Source organism: Mycteria americana, chromosome 6, assembly GCF_035582795.1.
Source record: "Mycteria americana isolate JAX WOST 10 ecotype Jacksonville Zoo and Gardens chromosome 6, USCA_MyAme_1.0, whole genome shotgun sequence".
NCBI lineage: Eukaryota > Metazoa > Chordata > Aves > Ciconiiformes > Ciconiidae > Mycteria > Mycteria americana.
In genome coordinates, this window is record NC_134370.1 from 62,994,350 (window position 1) to 63,014,102 (window position 19,753).

The 19,753-nt window shown below is 41.7% G+C and overlaps 1 protein-coding gene across 1 annotated transcript in view; it reads right to left on the bottom strand.

Moving 5' to 3' along the window:
- Positions 1-19,753, bottom strand: part of AGBL1 (AGBL carboxypeptidase 1) — a 278,153-nt gene that overhangs the window by 213,958 nt on the left and 44,442 nt on the right. Inside the window, exons 8-15 of the mRNA XM_075506626.1 lie at positions 15,123-15,288; positions 14,071-14,141; positions 10,030-10,146; positions 8,437-9,038; positions 6,359-6,442; positions 5,192-5,278; positions 4,675-4,823; positions 1,260-1,347 (exon numbers count right to left, since the gene is read on the bottom strand). Coding sequence (XP_075362741.1) covers positions 1,260-1,347; positions 4,675-4,823; positions 5,192-5,278; positions 6,359-6,442; positions 8,437-9,038; positions 10,030-10,146; positions 14,071-14,141; positions 15,123-15,288 — 1,364 coding nt within the window. The remainder of the gene's footprint in view (positions 1-1,259; positions 1,348-4,674; positions 4,824-5,191; positions 5,279-6,358; positions 6,443-8,436; positions 9,039-10,029; positions 10,147-14,070; positions 14,142-15,122; positions 15,289-19,753) is intronic.

Here is a 19,753-nt window from a genome sequence, read left to right on the forward strand (position 1 = left end):
CAGGATGTCGTGGTTTAACCCCAGCCGGCTACTAAGCCCCACACAGCCACTCACTCACTCCCCCCACAGTGGGATGGGGGAGAGAATCAGAAGAGTAAAAGGGAGAAAACTCATTGCTTGAGATAAAGACAGTTTAACAGGTAAAGCAAAAGCCACGCACACAAGCAAAGCAAAGCAAGGAATTCATTCACTGCTTCCCATGGGCAGGCAGGTGTTCAGCCATCTCCAGGAAAGCAGGGCTCCATCACGCGTAATGGTTACTTGGGAAGACAAATGCCATCAATCCAAACATCCCTCCTTCCTTCTTCTTCCCCAGCTTTATATGCTGAACATGACGTCACATGGTATGGAATGTCCCTTTGGGCAGTTGGGGTCAACTGTCTTGGCTGTGCCCCCTCCCAGCTTCTTCTGCACCTGGCAGAGCATGGGAAGCTGAAAAGTCCTTGACCAGTGTAAACATTACTTAACACAGGGATGTTTTAGTTCTTGTTATCAACACTGTTTTCAGCACAAATCCAAACCATAGCCCCATACTAGCTACTATGAAGAAAATTAACTCTATCCCAGCCAAAACCAGCACACAGGACAAGGTCTATAAAGAGTGCCACTGTGCCCATAAGTGTGGTCCGCAGAGCGGTTTGCCTTCTTAGGGTTTGAGTTCCAGCTTTGCAGAGAAGGAAAGCTGGTGAAGATACTAAGGTACAGAGATAGATTCACAAACAAACAAATAAATGGGTATTTGAATATGTCTATTTCTACCTATATATATATAGGTGGACATAGATGTGTGTGTATATATACACACACCCTCCTACGTATATGCTAACTCTTCTTCAGCTCCTCAGCTCCTATGTCTCTTAGAAAAATCGATGTATGCAAAAGCAAAACAATTATTCCATCCAACTCATTTCTTCCTGGACAGGGGAAAAAGCCAACTACACTACCTTTGTGGGTTAAGCTTCCTTGTATTCCTGGCTGCATCAGTAAGGTTTGCGCATCCTCCATTCCCTTTCCTCCTCCTTCCTCCTGGGGAACTGAATTCTGCTCATGCCCTGTTTCTCCCCAGGCATCTAATAGAGACATCTCACTTGTAGCTGTTTCCTGAAGCTGGAAGCACATAACACATTGAACTAGCACCAATTTAGAGACATTTGAAACAGGTGGCACTGGTGGTCAAAGGTTAACAACATCAATACAGTTAACAGGAGCGGAACATAGGGGAAAGGGAGCCACAAATTATTCACTAAAAATGCACTTACTTGTAGTAGCAGATATCATGGCCTGCCCGAAGCCAGCGAGGCCTGCCCTGGAGAGCTTCCTTCACTGAATACATGACCAGCTGCATGCCTACATAAAACAAGACAGTTTCAAGTGACATGACTTCCCTGGCTGGAAAAGACAGGGATGGGGAGGAAAAGACTAAACAAGAAGCATCATTATTTTATCTGTGCTCTCTCTGCAGATAGTTTATGCAAAGTAAATACATTTCCTAAAGCCCCATGCCTTGTTCTGATATAGCCATGTCTGTACAAAAAGCACCTTCAGAAGAAATGAGCTGAATGGAGTTCATTAGAAAATAAATTATGTGACTGGCCTTTGCAAAGGGGGACTTCAAGCCACTCTTTACAGAGGAAGGGAAAGAAAAGAATAGGAATCGAGGTATCAACAAGATCAGTAATTTGGTTAGTCCAATATTTTATGCTTGGCTGCACCATTATTGAATCCTGAATCCTACCACAGCATTAGAGATCTGAAGGTATGGTACTGGATGCACTGCAGAAAGCAGTAAGCAAAACTAGAAGAAGGTTTTAAACTTGCCATTAGACCTAAATAATACCTATGGGTCATAAATGCTGATAAGAATAGCATCCATCTTTGTACCATATTATACCAGAAGATGACTTCTTCCTGACCTCCAGAACATTACCACTTCATGCCCCAAGGTACAAGGCTTTCTCTGATCTGAGCTGCGTATACATTACTCATAGCTCCATGAAGCCAGGCCATCTGCAGGCAGTTTTTGTATCAAATTCCTTTGCTCTACACACCTGCCTGCTCTTTTACAGGTACGGTAAGGATCCTGCCCTCACCAGCAAAGCTCTCTGCGTGGGGTGTCCCTGGTGAGGGGCTGGCAGCTGGGGGCTGCAGGGGTGGCCTCTGCCCCAGGGTGGTGCCAGCCAGCTCCAGTGGATCCAGCACAGCCACAGCTGAGCCCAGCAATAATGCTGGCGGCACTTCTGTGAAAGCATATTTAAGAAAGGGAAAAAACCACCCTTTCAAGTATTTATGCATGTTGATAAGTTGCCCCCTGAGCCTTCTCTTGGCTGTTCTTGTGCTGTGAAGAGGTGATGCTTGAAAAATCATTAATACTGATGACATATTTCCATAAGCAGCCGTTCATTTTCCCTTCTTCCTTTGGGTTTCTCTGTTAAACTCTCCAGAGCTTTAAGAGCTGGCAAGCGTACCAGCAGAAACGCCCTTCCAGCTCACCTTTGGCTGTGGTGTAGGGTAGCACTAAGTTGCCTACAGCTAGGAGTAACCTCTATATTGCTGTTTCCTGAACCAGCGTCGTGAGCCACGTACAAGAAGCAATTCTGTGTTTGGTTCCAGGACATGGCCACAGTGAGTTTCAGGAGACACAGGCCTGTCCAGAAGCCCAGTTCATCAGACAAGGGATGTGAGGCTCAGGGTCTACAGTGCTCTAAACATCCCAAATGCCAGCTTCTCCGTGAGTCCAAAGGACACACACACCAAACTGCCTCCAAGCAATGGTTGATACTGGTCTGCCATCTCATTTTAATTTAAAAAAAAAAAAAAAAAAATCAGGTTTTCCTTTCCACTTTCCCTATGGAAACATTCAGTTTTAGAAAACAAACACCAATCAGGCTTTGACAAAATCCCATTATTTCCCATGGTAGAGTAAGTTAGTGGAAAAGGGGGAAGGAGAGAGGTGGAGGCTGCACCTCCCGACTTGCTCTGCTCCTGGTCACAACTATTTCATTAAATATCCTTTTTGCTGATTTGAAAGTTACAGAGTGCCATGTAACCAAGAGCAAAAGGGAAAGGAAAAATCAAACCAGATCAGTAACCAGGAGCTGTAAAGTATTGCCACCCATGGCACTTTGGCACTACATCACAATTGGAAGCTTTTAGTATTATAGCATGGGCATTAGCCCAGGAAAGTGCAGAGGGAATGTAATGAATAAACAGCATCTCTTACCAACAGTCTGTGTAAATATTATGCATGTGCTGGAAGGGGTAGTGAGCCTCACTCAGCCAAGCCAGATAAGCTAGGTCTTCACTGCCCTCTCAGAGCAGCGGAAGTAACCCACAGAAGAATTGCTTTAACAGCCAGTCCCACATACAAGCCATACAAAAGCAAGCCATAGCTTAGCCTCCCTCCTATGCTGGATATAATTTTCACATTTTTCTTCCAAATATATTTTTCATTGCATGCTTGAATGTGAGTCGTGTACAATTTCAGGTGCACAAAATGAGATTATAAATGCTGACAACAGCCAAACTAGCAGATAACAAACAACCTTCCACCAATAATAGCCAGAATCTCTAGCTATGAAGCTACTGGTGGCTGTATCAGAGGTTGTATTGGGGTTTACAGTAGGACCTCAATGTACTTCATTTTCAGGCTGCTACAAGACACACCACACTCAATTGTTTGGTAATTCAGGGAAGCAGAATAAGATGACAAAAAAAAAATTCATTTTCATTTGGGATCTCTATGAATACTTGAACTCCAACCCTTAGGGTTAAAAAGCAAAGGCCTTATAATTCATTATGTCACTCATTCAGCCAGTTTCACAAATACAAGTGACAAGTCATTCCAGCTCCTAGTGCTATTTGTTTTAGGTACATTGATCCTGAGAGAGTTCTCCTGGTGATGTCGAAGGCTGTATCCACAGGGCTTCAGAGGAATGCAAAGTCTGATATTAGGGGCTTATTAAACATTCTGAGTCAGGTCTGGAGCTGGTGTAAATTAACACAGTTCCCTGGAAACAAATAAAAAAAAACCCCAGCCTATGCTAGCTAAGAATTCAACCCACAGTCTCCATGCAGAAAAAATAATTTCTCTTCTAAAAGGGGCATTGAAAGCTGGGATTTGCCCTGCCTGTTTCTGAGCAATGCCGCCTTCCTCCTGAACCACAGACTACGACAGGAGCTCAAAGACAGAAAGGAACAGAAATTTTTTTTTATCATTAATATCAGCAAAAGTCTCAGCAGGTCTGAAGGCAGAGATATCTTTCTGGATAAGCCCAAAGAATCATGAATATTTGTTTGAGGATTATCTACATTTACTTAAATCTTAGAACCACTTTCCAATCCTATGCTGCTCATTCAATTCCAACAGATTGTCTTTTTGCCCCTCTCCCAACCCCAGTGCCATTCTTCCTCAGTTCTGGTCTCTAAACACAGAACAATGACATTTTTTTCCCCACAAATCCTCTCCCAGGTCTCAATATTCAGCTTACTCCTCAGTCCTCCCGAGGACAGAGAAAGGCCCTTTGGCAAATCTAAAGTAACTCTTTCAGTGGATTTCAGGGCAGATAAGAGTAAACTTACTATCTCCCTTATAGACATGGAAAGTTCAAAACCTTTAGGGCATTAAAGAGATATTTTTGTAACAAAAGACTACCCCAATTCCCCAAAGACTCATACCATAATTAAATTGGCTATTGAACTTCTCACAGTTGATAATGTTGAAGCGATAGGGAACTTCTAATTTCATGTCACGGACTTCAAAGTAGAACCACTGGTGATGCTGGTTGCTGTTCACATCTGCATTCATAATTAAGTCATACTCAAACCTGTAAGGGAAGACCAGAAAAAAATGGTGGCCATGAACACCCCACCAGTCTGCCACTGAACCTGTCGAGGACAGCAGGCTATACAATCACATTCATTAATATCCTGTGAGAGTCAAAGAACACCACCAAACTAGCAGTGCCCAAACACACCATTAAATATTCACACTATGTTAGTCATGTCAAAACGTTTTGAGCTCTGTTTTCTCACTCCTGTTACTTTCGTGACATCTAGGTGTTGGAAGACATTATAAGACAATATAATCTGCTTCCCTGGCCGACCCTTTCCAAACCCAGGACAACTCCACCATTTCACGCTGTGGTCACAGTGGAAAGGCAGGTGGGGACACAGCTGCTTCAGGCATACTTACTCACGCACTTGGATGGCTTTGCGAAGGTTTCCTGATTCAAACTTGGAGAAGAATGTCAGACAGCCTGGAGCACCTGGGCTTGAGTGACTGCAGTAAATCAAAGCAAGGATACCTATAGCAGGTCGCTTCAAAGACAAGTGTTCCCCGGCACCTTTTGTATGCTAATATAGGTTTTTATAATTTTTCTTTTATAAGCAAGACCCTGAGAAGTAGCAAGACGTGAGCAAATCCATAATCTTCCTATCCAATCCAGCATCCCTCTCTACTCTTGCTTAGTGTTTCTAAATCTCATTTTCTTTTCTTTTCCCAATACTCCCTTTTGTCCCAGTTCATCTTTACTTTCTTTATTCCAGTTACTTTCCCCACTGAGTTATTCCCATTAATTTATTAATTGCACAAAGCAGCTCTATACAATTACTATACATTCACTCTTCCCTCACCTAGATAGTTTCCTTCTCCTAAAGCTTAGAAACCCTTAAATTCATCTTGAACAACTTCACAACTCTCTCCTACCTCAAACTGTCCTTCCCTATAGACTTTCGTCTAAAGAATGTTCTCCGAGTCACTCATCCTTCCTCTGAATGCAATTTCTTCATATTTGGGAGCCTCTCACCTGCCCTGTGCTATATCTTCTCAAGGACCACAATTTCTGGCCATAGTTGAGCACTTAAAATGGTTCACAAGGCTGGATGTTTGTTTTCAGAAGCCTTTTAAGTGCCACACCTTTCAGGGTACATCTACAGCCTGTGACACTAGCCGTACTGACACTCAAGTGCACTCCCAATGGGAAATGCCGCTTCAAGGTGCGGAGAGACCACATCTGGATTTGTGGGTACAATTCCCAGCATCAGCCTGCATGCTTCTATTCCAAATCAGTACATGCAATGCACACATACCCAGCGACACCATACAATCCCTTTGATGTATAGATTTTATTGTTCTATCTAAAAGGTTTTGAGGCTCTCTTGCTCCAGCAACTTCCACAATAAATCCTTTCCCCAGAGCCATGTACTAGGAATCTACTCCTGTATATTTTTCCTGTTGGGGCTTTACCTCCTAGGTTATTTCTTCTATACCTTTATCAGAGTTGAACAAGTAAACTGAGCTCGCTAGCTAACGCAGCACTGACAGTGCCCCTGGTTACAGTACTCAATTTAAGTTACCCACCTGGGTTCATCTAAATCAAAAACAGTTCTGCCTATCACATCACCTGGCTGGATTAAGCGGCGAACATCATCTAGTACTTTGTCCCTAGGGGGGGAAAAGAAAAAAGCAAGTTGTAATAATACTGTGAGAAATCTTGGTATAGGGTAATCTTGTAGAAGAAATATGAAGAGGCTTAGGAAATTCTTTTGAAAGACTGGTAAGAAAAAGGACTTCCATGTGCTAATTCCACATGAACTTCATTTGTGGTGGGTTTTGTTGTTGTTGTTGTGGGGGTTTTTTGTTTTGTTTTGGTTTTTTACCCTGAGAAAACTCCTGCTCCATTCCCATTACAACAAGTTGCCTTTTGGGTTAAATGACTGATTTTGTAAAATTTTTATTCTCTACTGTATTCTGTCAAATTTGATTTATCCCCAGTTCTTCCCAGTCAACGTCAATCTCCCAAATGGCCAGCCTTGCCGCATGAGGAAGTATCTGCCATAACTTATAAACCTACTAGTCTGTCTCGTAATGAACCTTGACTCTAAATCAAGCTAATTTCTACTCATTATTAAACTGAAGTTCTCTGATCCCTAAAGATGATCAAATGTGGAACACCAGATTTTCTTCCTGACCTTTGCAGCAATCATGTTATGCCCTGAAGCATGATATGATTATTCCCATTTTAGCTGTATGGTTACACATGTTATTATAGTCATAAAAGCAAATCTTTTAGAGCAACAGTGCAAGGAGAAGATGGTAGAGTGATTTTGCCTCTAAACAAGATTTTTAGCTTTTATATTTGTTGCAGAAAGAATCATTATCTCTCTAGAGGTCAGAAATTAGTGGTCTTCACAAGTGCCATTTGATTAGCGTTGATGAACTTTAAAGTTTAGCACAGAATCCAGCCTCTTTGGTATCTGCTAATAATTCCCTATGCTACTAAAAAGAAATGTAAAGTCATTGCACACAGCCACACATGGAACAGACAAAATGATAGAGCTTCCTCTCCCAGCACAGCTTCAAAACACAGCTTTCCCCTCATCTGAACACCTGAAAAACAGCAGCCTCTAGCAGTGTGCCATAGGGAAGATGTGTTTTTATTGCTTTCTCCATGTTGCATGTCATATATGCTGTCTTCTCCTAGTAGGCTGGGCAGCAGGGAGGGAAAGTAGCTTACTTACCTTGTCCCTGCTGATGCTCTCTAGCTTATGAGAGACTTCCCAGAAGCAGGTGCACATGCTAGGGAAGGAGGAGAAGCTTCTGGAGGACCCCATGGAGCAGGCAGAGAGCGAGAAGCATAGCGAGAAGGGACACAGCAGCAGAAGGGTAGGCAGGGAGATTCCCAAGAACAACCTGACACAGACACACAGCTCTGAGAGGACAGGAAGGATTTTTCCTTAAAAAGCCAGTTGGGACCCATTGTTGCACATACTAAAGGTGGCTGGATTAAGAGCAAGGCTGAAGGCAAAAATGTATCCCAAAAAGATACAGTGTTCTCCATCTCTAAAATGAACTTGTTCTCATTTGTGGTCTATCAAGGTCACAGATCCACAGCTCATTCTGGGTTTTGGTCTGCTTACTTTAAAGGAAAAGCCACTAGTAAATCTATGTCAGAGCTTTGACCAGCTTAGAGTCCCATCACATACATACGTACATTGATACGTTTATCAATAACTAGTTTAATCAATAACAATTTGGAATATGAGATAGGAGAGTCTTTATGGATTCATAGAAGCCATAAAAATCTCACTCCAAGGTTGCCACTACCACCTTCACCTATGCGAAAAAGAAAGGAACTCACAGCAGTTCACAATTCATCCACTGACACACAGAAAGTCCATGTCAGATATAGGAAATAAGATTGCTGATTCCTAATCCTGTTTGTAATCCAGTTAGATACCATTTTCCTTTCCACAGGAGGAAAACCTAAATAAAATCATCCTACTGTTTGGCCTATGTCCTTGCGACAAATCACTGGATAGCCCAAAATTCGTTCTATAACTTCCTAAAACATTCAGAGATGTGATAGTCAGAACCTGCATAAATCAGTTTTGAGCTTGAGAGCTCTCAGTGTGGTAATTATATTAAAGCACAATCACCTTTGAACCCCGTACTTGCGCTCCAACATGGGCTTGCTGTGAGGAGGTGGCTGGTGACCCCAGAAATCAGGGAATGCCAAGTCTTTGTAGTCTGGTATGGACTTAACACCTTTGGCCCTAGCTATGTAGAAGCGAGGGTTGTGGAATGGGATATCCCCTTGGTGTTTCTTCAGAAGATTTGTCACTATGTCTGAGCTCTCCAGCCCCCCTCCAGGACTAGGATTGATTGAGGCCTCACATTCATGGTAAAACATTTTTTTGTACCAAGCAGCCCCTTTTGGGAGAGGACAGAAAGTAAGCGCCTGACTCCTGGCTGGATCTTCCTTTTCACAGGAGTCTGCATCTTGGGCTGCTTCTACAATGTCTCTCTTTTCATTGATCGGATCCCATCTGCATTTCTCCTTCTTTGTCGAGCTCTGCAGTGGGACTTTGAAATCCTTTTCCCCTGGATCTGGTCCCATCTCTGTGACACTTTGGTTTCTCCATCTGAAGTTTGGGTGTTTCACAGAAGTAGCACTTGGAATGAAATGAGAAGGAGTAGAGGGAAGACTCTCAGTCCTGTCCTCCAAGCTCTTCTCTTCCTCCGATTCTGATTCAAGATCCTTTAAATTTAAAAAGCAGAAGAAATTGAAAGAAACTAAAGACAGATTGTGCCTCCTTCCAGAGGAAACCTTTTAAGGAAGAAAGAGAAAATATTTACAAATCTCACAAAACTGTACTCATCCAACAAGACAGCCAGAGTAAAATCAGGCTGTGGACCACCTGCCAGAATTTCTTTATCCACAAAGCTGTTTCAACAGTAGTCCTCAGAAACGAAAAGGATCAGACTGAGTCATCTGGGTGAGTCATCTCCAACCAAAGCTGATTGTTCTAACAAATTAGGGAAGATAATTTGCAAGGCATTTTTTTTAGAATATAAATGTTACAGCAGGGTAAAGGAGGCCAATCTGTCATGCAAAACTCCACCCCTGCCTTCATGCAAGTGTATAAATTAATCCCATTTGGCTACTTATGGTCATAAGTGTCACAGCATTGTGTCTACAGGAGATACATTAAGCTAGTGGTCCTTTCCAGATTCATATTTGAACCATGGCTTTCAGCTCTCCTAAATGCAAAGACTTGTAATGAGTTCAATACTCTTCTTAATTCCTTGCCCCAAACTGCAATAGAACAATGATTTGAACTGTGCATTTCACTCAGCAGCAGGGCAATCTTCTCCATCACTTCCTTCAAAACACTAGCTGACAGTATTTATTTTCCACATCTCATTCCGATCTTGATATTGCCATTGAAATGGCCAGCAAGGATACAAATTATTATCTGACAGATTTCTCATGTGGCAATTGATTCAGTAGTGCCTAGTTAATCCATATCCAGCCAAATGCACAAACAACATCACTCCCTTTCTATCACTCTTGATTTGCACCAATAAACTATAGCAAAAAGTCTTAATCTTTGTTTTTCCAGTCCTATAAGACATCAGGTTTCCTTTTGCAATAGCCTTGTCTAGTTATCTGTTGTCAGTACTCCCTTTCGAGTATTTCTTAAACTCTTGAATATTCACAAATAAAGGAAGCTGCAATATGATAGTACCTGAAAATTATGGGAAAGTTCTGGACACATTGCTTCATATTGTCCAAGCTCTTCCTCTGGCCGGTCAAGCACTGGCCTTGACCTCAGTTTGTTCACATCTGTCTCCAAGTCATAATCCTACAAAAGCAGAATTAGAAAAGCATGTATATTAAACGTGCCCCACAAGATGACGGTTAAAGTAATATTCTGCATAATACCCTTGATTTCTAATGACATCATACTCATTTAATGAGTCCTAGAATTGTTCTTCCCATACTCATGAAGACTGTTAAAGTAATTTTGTGGAATAGAAAATAGAGGCACAAGAGGAAAGACTACATTTTGAAAGAGGGGAATTTGATGTTTTGGTATCTGAGTACCTAAGTAGAGATACCATGAAAAGACGGTTTCAAAAAAGCATCAAGACTGAAACTTGAACCTTTTTATAAGCACCTCAGCTTGGGAGGTTTCAAAATAAGAAACACCACCAACTACTAGTTATTTCTGAGCATATCATCCATTCCCTTGCTTATGTTGCGTGAACCAGTAGGCACAGGTCCTCAAGATGTAATTGGTAATATTCTGATTCAAGGAAACAATAATCAAATAAATGTATATTGAGCAAGAAAATTCTCAAAGTATATCGAAGCTAAAATTGTCCTCACAGGCCACCAGCAGAATTAGAAAGCTCAACACTTCTACGTTTGTTTTAGACAACAACATGTTTTCTCCGAGTGCCTACCAATCAAACTGAAAGGCTCACATCCATATCATTGACCCTGCAGGCACCAATTGCTTATATTTTATCTCTCAATGCTGCTTATAAAAACCTGTGAAACTTTTGCCCAAACCATCTTCTTACTCTCCAACTTTCTTGATACTTTTACATAAAAAAAGCTTTTTAGATCTCAACCATGAGCGAATCAGTGATAAGAACTGTATCTGAAACTTTCACAGTCAAAGGCAACTGTGCATTGATGTGCAACCTCCTCCATATCAGATATGAGAACCAAAACTGAACTGTGTCAAGCATTCAGTCTTTGCATAAGAAACCAGGAAAGATGGGGCAAGAGGGAAGGATGGAGACATGGCATTGATGACTGGGCATTACACTACAGCATTTTCTAATAATTCACAGAATCACAGAATCACAGAATCATATAGGTTGGAAAAGACCTTTAAGATCATCGAGTCCAACCATAAACCTAACACTGCCAAAAACCATCACTACACCATGTCTCTAAGTACCTCATCCAAACGTCCTTTAAATACCTCCAGGGATGGCGACTCAACCACTTCCCTGGGCAGTCTGTTCCAATGCTTGATAACCCTCTCGGTGAAGAAAAATTTCCTAATATCCAGTCTAAACCTCCCCTGGCGCAACTTGAGGCCATTTCCTCTTGTCCTATCACTTGTTACCTGGGAGAAGAGACCGACCCCCACCTCTCTACAACCTCCTTTCAGGTAGTTGTAGAGAGCGATGAGGTCTCCCCTCAGCCTCCTTTTCTCCAGGCTAAACAGTCCCAGCTCCCTCAGCCGCTCCTCATAAGACTTCTGCTCCAGACCCTTCACCAGCTTCGTTGCCCTTCTCTGTACGCGCTCCAGTACCTCAATATCCCTCTTGTAGTGGGGGGCCCAAAACTGAACACAGTATTCGAGGTGCGGCCTCACCAGTGCCGAGTACAGGGGCACAATCACTTCCCTAGTCCTGCTGGCCACGCTATTTTTGATACAGGCCAGGATGCCATTGGCCTTCTTGGCCGCCTGGGCACACTGCTGGCTCATATTCAGGCGGCTGTCAACCAACACCCCCAGGTCCTTCTCTGCCAGGCAGCTTTCCAGCCACTCTTCCCCAAGCCTGTAGCGTTGCATGGGGTTGCTGTGGCCCAAGTGCAGGACCTTGCACTTGGCCTTGTTAAACCTCATACAATTCACCCCAGCCCATCCATCCAGCCTGTCCAGGTCCCTCTGCAGAGCCTGCCTACCCTCCAGCAGATCAACACTCCCACACAACTTGGTGTCGTCTGCAAACTTACTGAGAGTGCACTCGATCCCTTCGTCCAGATCATTGATAAAGATGTTAAACAGAACTGGCCCCAACACCGAGCCCTGGGGAACACCGCTTGTGACCGGCCGCCAACCGGAGTAAACTCCATTCACCACCACTCTCTGGGCCCGGCCATCCAGCCAGTTCTTTACCCAGCGAAGAGTACACCCGTCCAAGCCATGAGCAGCCAGTTTCTCCAGGAGAATGCCGTGGGAAACCGTGTCAAAGGCTTTACTGAAGTCTAGATAGACAACATCCACAGACTTCCCCTCATCCACTAGGCATTAGTGGATTCAACATGTCATTAGTAAGTACGCCCCACCAAATGCCAGCAAAGAAGTGATTTGCTCCTGATATAGACTCATTTCTGAAGCTGTTATCAAGAGAAAAAAAAAATGCCTGAATGCAAAAGTGTCCATGGCATTTCAAACCCTGAGCCACATTTGTATTGCAAAGCAGAGTTGGAACTGCTGTTTGGGCCTAGTTGAAAAGGCAACAAGGAGCTGCACAGTATATGAGGTCAGTTTAAAAGGATTTGCCACTAACAGCATAATGATGCATAAACAGCTTCAAACTCGCTGAAAATGTGGGTTGAAAAGAATAGGTGGTTGATGTGATGATTTTGGTTTTTATAGAACTGCCTGAACAGTTACTGACAGAAGTGTAGAGCCAAGTTTCAGTTTGGTTGGTATTATTAGTATGTATGGATATGCGTTATGTAGCTGTGAAAATGTTTGTAAATCACATCAATACCAGGAAACACTGTGCAGATGACATCTCATATAAAAAAGGTAAACCGAAAGTTCACTATCCATTCCCTGCTTGCTTTCCCTTCGAAAGATTTGTCATGGGAGATATATGACCAGCACACCAGACAAACAGTACTTAAAACTCATATTCAGAGCAAGCTCTTAGGCAAAAAAAAAAACCTGCTCACATCTACTTGGTAAATCCTTATGAATAATGAAATAGTTCAGAGGCATATATTCTGAATGAATAACTAATTAAAGAAGGAGATAAATTCACTATGAACCTTATTCGTAATGAGCATCTTGACGAGCTCTAATATTCAGATAAAAACAGCCAGACAGGGGCAAGTTAGGACACTGTGCTAATGTGGGTTTGGGGTTTTTTTGTTTGTTTTTAGCTTCCTTTTTTCATTGGGTGACATCAGTTTAATACTTGAGAAGGAAAAAAAGACAGGGCAAGTAATGAAAACGCCCTTCCACAGAAGTCTCAGTCATATCTAATTAGACTGTATTTGCAACTTCATTTCTTTAATTTGCCTTCCCAAATCACTTTGGATAAGTGGATAAGACTTATTAGCAGCATTCACTACTTCACATTTGCATATGTGCTTGTGTGTATTTTCACAACCATCCTCAGCTGGTAGGGGGTTTTTTTGCCAGTTAGGTCATGACAAGGAAAGTGCAAAGGGAGAAGTCAGAAAAGTATTGAATAATTCATTGTATTATTTATCTGTGTGCAGCAGCAAATAAAGAAGGAATATAGGTTCAAATGCCCCAGCTGCGGCTTAAAAGAATTAACCTTTTTCTTAGAGTAGGTGCACAGCCCAAATATGCTCTGATACAGGAAGAAAAAGAGGGTTAGCCTTTCCTAGGTGATAATTCAATTTTCCCCTACTAACTGCCATCTCTGGTCTACACCTAGAGGAATCAAAGATCCATCATTTCTCCCTGACTGTGCATATGATTCTAATAGTCACTGGTCAGTCTCTCTGCAGGAAGAGAGAAGTCACCAAACCCACACCACCCTGGGTGACAAGCATGGCAATTACTAAGGTACCTGCAGGGGACTCTCTTTAATGAAAGTCAGTGCTTTCTCTTTTTCTTCTTTCAAGTATCCTTCTATTATTCATGTACCGTATTTATGTGCAATCACATGCATATCTACATTCTCTGCTTAGACAGCTTATCAGGATGTCAAAATGGACAATGAAAAGTTTTACTTTCCAGTATGTGGATGATTAAGGAAACTATGGCTCATATACCTACTTCCTCCTTACTCTCCACGTCCTCATTATCCTCTTTTTCAGCCTCTTCCTCTCCATCACTTTCGTACTCACCTGCAGAAGTAGAAAAGAGGTAGAGGCAAAGGCATTCAACCCAATATCCCTCTCAGGCCCTCCACAGAAATATGTGCAATCTCTTCTATGTGTACCACACACGCCTTCAAACTACAACCCACCACAACCCTGATTAAAGCAGATCCCATTTGTTAATCTAGTATAAATGAATTTGGCACTAAATCTCCCACTTTTTAAAGCTCTGTTCTCTTGGACTCAAGCACTGCCTTTCAAAACCATGACAAATGTCACCATGATATGGATCCAACTCATATTACAAAGCAATACAGAGATTTTCTGCTTGGCTGCAATGATATTACAGGATGGTCTTAATCTATGTTATCTAGATTAGGGTGTTTTACTGCTATCATCATTATAGTATTTGGGCATCTTCCATATGAAACTGAAAGCAACAGAGAAATTGCTTGTGTGTATCATGGAGTCTGCCGTTTCTCCTTTTCTGTGGAGTGACTATCCTGCCTGTGCTTAAGTTCTGCTTTTCAGCAAGTGCTCACATCTTTTACTCATGCAGCGTGACTGCTATGTGCTTTTATTTTAGAAAGGAAAAAAGATACTATTTTCTGCAATTCCTTACTGAAAAAGCTGCAGGGCAGTGTTCCCCCCACAAACAGTCATGCACAGGCACAATTATCTCTCCCTCTGTTGTTGTTGTGGAACAATGGCATCTCCAGCCTCTGCCATGCCCACTGCTCCATTATTTTTTGGATAATAGAAGGATTTTTTTTTTCCTTTTCCTTGCTCCTTTTAATCTTCTCTCATTTATTCTCCAAACAGAATCTCCAAGCTTCAAGACAACCTGGGAGTAGTTTCGTCTCTGATGAGTGACACTGTAGGCCATCAGATTAATTTTAACTGTAAACTTCAGGACTAGGCTGCCAAGACTCCCTTCCCCGGATCCCACGTTTAATTCTCATGTCATGCTCCTTTTCCTCCTACTGAACTCATCCTTCAGTCATTTACCTTCAGATCCCTCACATGGAGGTTCAGCCTTGGCATTCTCAGGAAGAGGGAAGAAATAGGAACTTCTTACTGTTGCCACAGGCAGAGACTCCTTGGGGTAGCACTTTCTCAGAATCTGAGTCACAGTGGTTATGATAGGATCCAGATTTTTGTAAGATAAACAGTCCTAGGAACCGAAGGAGAACAACGTTAAGAATTGTCTCTTACAATTGTCCTGCCTATTACACGCAATCCCCCAGAGTAGATACACTCTTCTGATTGGAATATGAAATCTTTATATTTATGGCTTTTTTTTCTGCTCCTCCCTCACCTTTTTTTTTTTCTTTCTCTTTTTTCCTTTTTACCATTAAAGAAATATGCCCGGAACAGCAAGATCTCAAGTTCTTGCAGTCTGTTTCTTACAGAAGTACAGGCTAGCATGGATCTCACACGACTTCCATTGATGCATGTCATTTGGAAGACACAGCATCTCCTAGCTCTGCCCTATAAGATATTATATTCAGTATATTGAAGGAAGGCATGATAGTAGCATAACCTAAAATATCCTAGCTAACATCGGTAACAGTAGCACTGAAAAGATATGTTCTCTAATATGGATTAAAAAAATCCTGCAGGGAGAGCATGTATATGTTTTGGCTGCCAACACACGCCAAAATCTGTGCTTCGGCTTCTTCACCACAACTATACCCAGAGCTATCATGCCAAAACTAACACAGGTAAGCTAGCACAATTACACCATTATTTCACTGTGCTTAGTGTACACAATGTATACTCAAAGAGACCATTCCCACTGTACTCTATTCTATATGGTTAAGCACTAAGCCCAATGATTAGTCTGAAACATTGCAATATATTACCTGGTCATAAAATACCGAATTCCTGCAGTATCCCACATTTTCTACTCCTATAATCCAGAGTAGGAAATGGAAGTGTAAGGAGCTATGAGAGCCCAGATGTACTTTGAAGACATAGAATATTTTTGTATTTTTATTACCATGCTGTGCAAGTGAACTCCTTGGTCTTTTGTTGCAAAGAAAATGAACACCCCCCACAGAACTAAAAGCAAAGCCCCCCTCGGAGATCATAGTAGGTGTATGTCTTTATAAGAGACAGGGATTTTGGATAAGCAAATTATAACTGCTGCACAAAGGTGAAGTTGTTTAAAACTGACAGGTGAGATGCTCAGAAAACCAAGCCTTCAGATTTCCCCAAGTACAGCGCATCTAGACCATAGCCTCCATCAGAGAGATTGACTAATCAATGTAGTGTCCTACCTAAGTTAACAAGCTGTACTGTGCCTATCAGCATGTTATCTTCAGTGGCTTGGGACTAAGACTTAGCTCATTGGAACAGGAATGCAAGTCAAATAAGCAGCATGAATGTGCTATAAAGGCAAAAGAGGAATATTACAATACATTCTAATATTTAATATTTTTGCTTCCCTTCAGCACAGATAAAATGGAACAGCCCAAAGGGCAGAATAGATACTTTGTGCCATTGTCTGACAGCCCATAGTTAGGATTTGGGCTGGACAAAAACAAACAAACAAACCCAAAAACCAACAACAACAAAAATAAAAACAAAGCAAAACCAACCAAAAAACATTCAGCAGAACCAGGAAGATGACCAAAGAACATAAAGTACTTTATTATAATAAGGAACAGGAAAATGGCTGTATTGGGGTCTTTTTTGGTTGCACAGGATTTTATTCTGTTTTCTCATGTATGATTGAACAGCATTATAAGATTCAATGGGATTAACCAGGATTCCTGTAGGGAGGCTAGAAAAATAATCTAAAGCTGACATGCTTACAAGACTCACTACAAGAATCTTAATATGCATTTCTAGATCTCTGGCTGTTTGGAACAAGAGGGAGAGAAAAGACAATTTTGAAAGCATCTCCAAGGAAAGTTTCGTTGTGGTTAGAACAAACACCAAGGAGAACCGGTTTCTATTTCCAGTGTTTCAATTTATTCACCGTTTCACATAGTGTTTGGTTGCCTTGGTTTTCTTGTTATTAAAGGAAAGATAAGGAAAGCTTGTCTGTATGCAGGAACAGAATAACATTCTTGAACAGTCTTATTACAATTTACTAAAACTGTTCTGTTTTTACTAGAACAGTGAACACAGGACTGTATAAATACCTGCCTTGGGCCAGCCATCTTAATTCACTGCCAAGTGAATCGAGATAGTCAAGAACAAGGCACGTTCATCCAGACAATGAATTTCCACACATGGAGTTACTCAATAATGCTGTTTGAAAGTCATATTTTTCTTTACAGCAACTTAGCTTACAAGTGCAAACAAGCCTTCAGATACCATACAGGGAATTTGTGGGACTGTTTTCATTACTGTTCATAAAGTGCTCTCAGATTCCAAGATAACACAGTTTACAGATGACTGAAAAACATTCCATCACTGTATTGGAAAAGCCTTTTTTACTGACACCTGAGAAATAGACAGGAGACTGCTTTGTACGTGTGTAAACTATCCCATTTATTTTGCAGTGGGATATTGCGAATGAGGGAAGAGAGTGAATCCTTAGCTCAGAAAACCCATGTAAATCTAACCTGAATTCAGGGGATCTCCTTTTTAGCCTCCACACTCAATCTTTTCTCTACTAAATCTGGAATAGTCCAGATATTATGATACGTACGCGATGTATACAAAAAAGGAGGTTTCAGTATGACAGTAAGGCAAAAGGTAATTATGCTAATGGATGCCACTACTGGGAAATAGAGTGGAGTATAGGATAATATTATCCTAGAGTAGACCCTAGTACAGGAAGGCTGAAGAGAAACCAGGCGAGCTTAAGAAATCAGACGGATAAATGATAAAATAGCAAAATAATGTTCCATGCACCAGTCTCTCCTAAAGCAGATACAAACCTGTTTTCTTGTCTCAGAGTAGGCAGCTCTCTGTCACTGCACACAAAGCCAGACAGTTGCTAATGTGAACATATCATTTAACTGCCATGAAAGTCTAAGTGGAGCTTGGAAAAAGATATAGGAGCAGAAAGTGCTTCCTTTTCATGAATAATTTCATTATCTAAGATTATTTTTCATTCCACGTAGGAGCAGAATTCAAAATATCTCTAAATTCTCCTCAAATAAAGTAGCAGTCACTTCTAATCTATGTAAGGAGACAGTCTTTGAACTATTGGCTCTTCCTGTAAAGACATAGGCTTAAGGTCTATTAAAAGCTCAGGTATTTCAGCTGTCCATCAGCCCATACAATAAGCAGCTGGAGAGGTTTCAATTGAAAACCAGCCTTGTAAATAGGAATTCCACTGGAGGCTGTTAAAACAAACCCATCTTGGCAAAACTGTTTCGATTTCAGTAGATTTAAAAAAAGAAAAAAATTTAAAAAATTTCAGCTAGCCAGCTTTTAACACCTTTAAAATCTCATTAGCTGCTCAGAGTTTGGTCAAGGCTAATCACCACAGCCAGCAACTTCCTAAAGGCACTAAAATATTGTCTACACACACAAACAGCCATTGCTTTCCCAAGCAGGAGTTGTTTCTCTTAGCCTGTCTCTTTCTCTCTTAGTACAGCCTGCAGTTCCTCTCAGGAGAACAGATTCCCCATTTTCTGTCTACTATGAAGATTTTCGTAGCAGCAGCCACCTCTACCTCAGGTCAGAGTAGGGAAGAGCATGAGTGAGACATCCTAGGGCTCCAGACTCCTCTCGACACCTCTTGTCTTGGAGACACACTGTAAGATTGACAATATCCCAAAGAAGTAGTGAGGGAATGTTGAGCTTTAAATTTATTAACCTTGCTAATTCCCCTTCCAAGATCTCCCTAGTAGTGCATAGCAGAAAAAAGCAAACTGGAGGCCCCTGAAGCTGTCATTTCCGCTCCACTTCTAACCTTTGGAAGGATTAGAGTTATCAGTGTTCACTGGAGTCTCAGTGTGTCATTTCCTCTTTGTTCACCCAAGGTGACCCCAAGTTTGCACTTTCCATGGGGTTGCTCCCAGGCTGAGCTATCAGGAGATGTTAGCTCAGAAAGCAACATGGGCTGTAGAAGGCTTTTGAGAGGGAACAAGCTGACATCTACTTTCAAGCAGCTGTTGCCATCCACCCTATTCAAGTTTCTGCAGACCAGGGACTTGTCATTAACAGAGGCCATACTCCCTTGAAAGATTTGCTGGGCCTAGCCACCTCATCTGACATGAACAAGTGGTCAATTCCTCATGAGGAAAACAAAGTGAAAAAAACTCTACCAATCTACCATCTACTACTAGTAAGAAATATCTTTCAGTCACAGGAGAATTGTTCATGACAGCAATGGGAAAGATGAAGAAGCAAATACACTTGATCATAAGGCAATGGATTTCCTGGAGGAGAAGGGGACAGGTTTTTCATTCTGTCTGTGATGGTGCTAGAAAGAGATAATGCACTGGCCAGTGAGAATGGCAATGGAAACACTCCTTGTGGAATCACATGGGCCAAGAACCAAAGGTTTCTCCATAAATGACTTCTCCAAAGAAGGCTAAGGAAGCATGTTGGTGAGAGACTCGGAGGAAACCATCACTGTTCTGTACCTGCCCTTTCTATACCTTACAGGGATCCCATCCTCAGGACCATGCCATCTTTCTTGATGGACCCACATTAATGTTTCAAAAGAT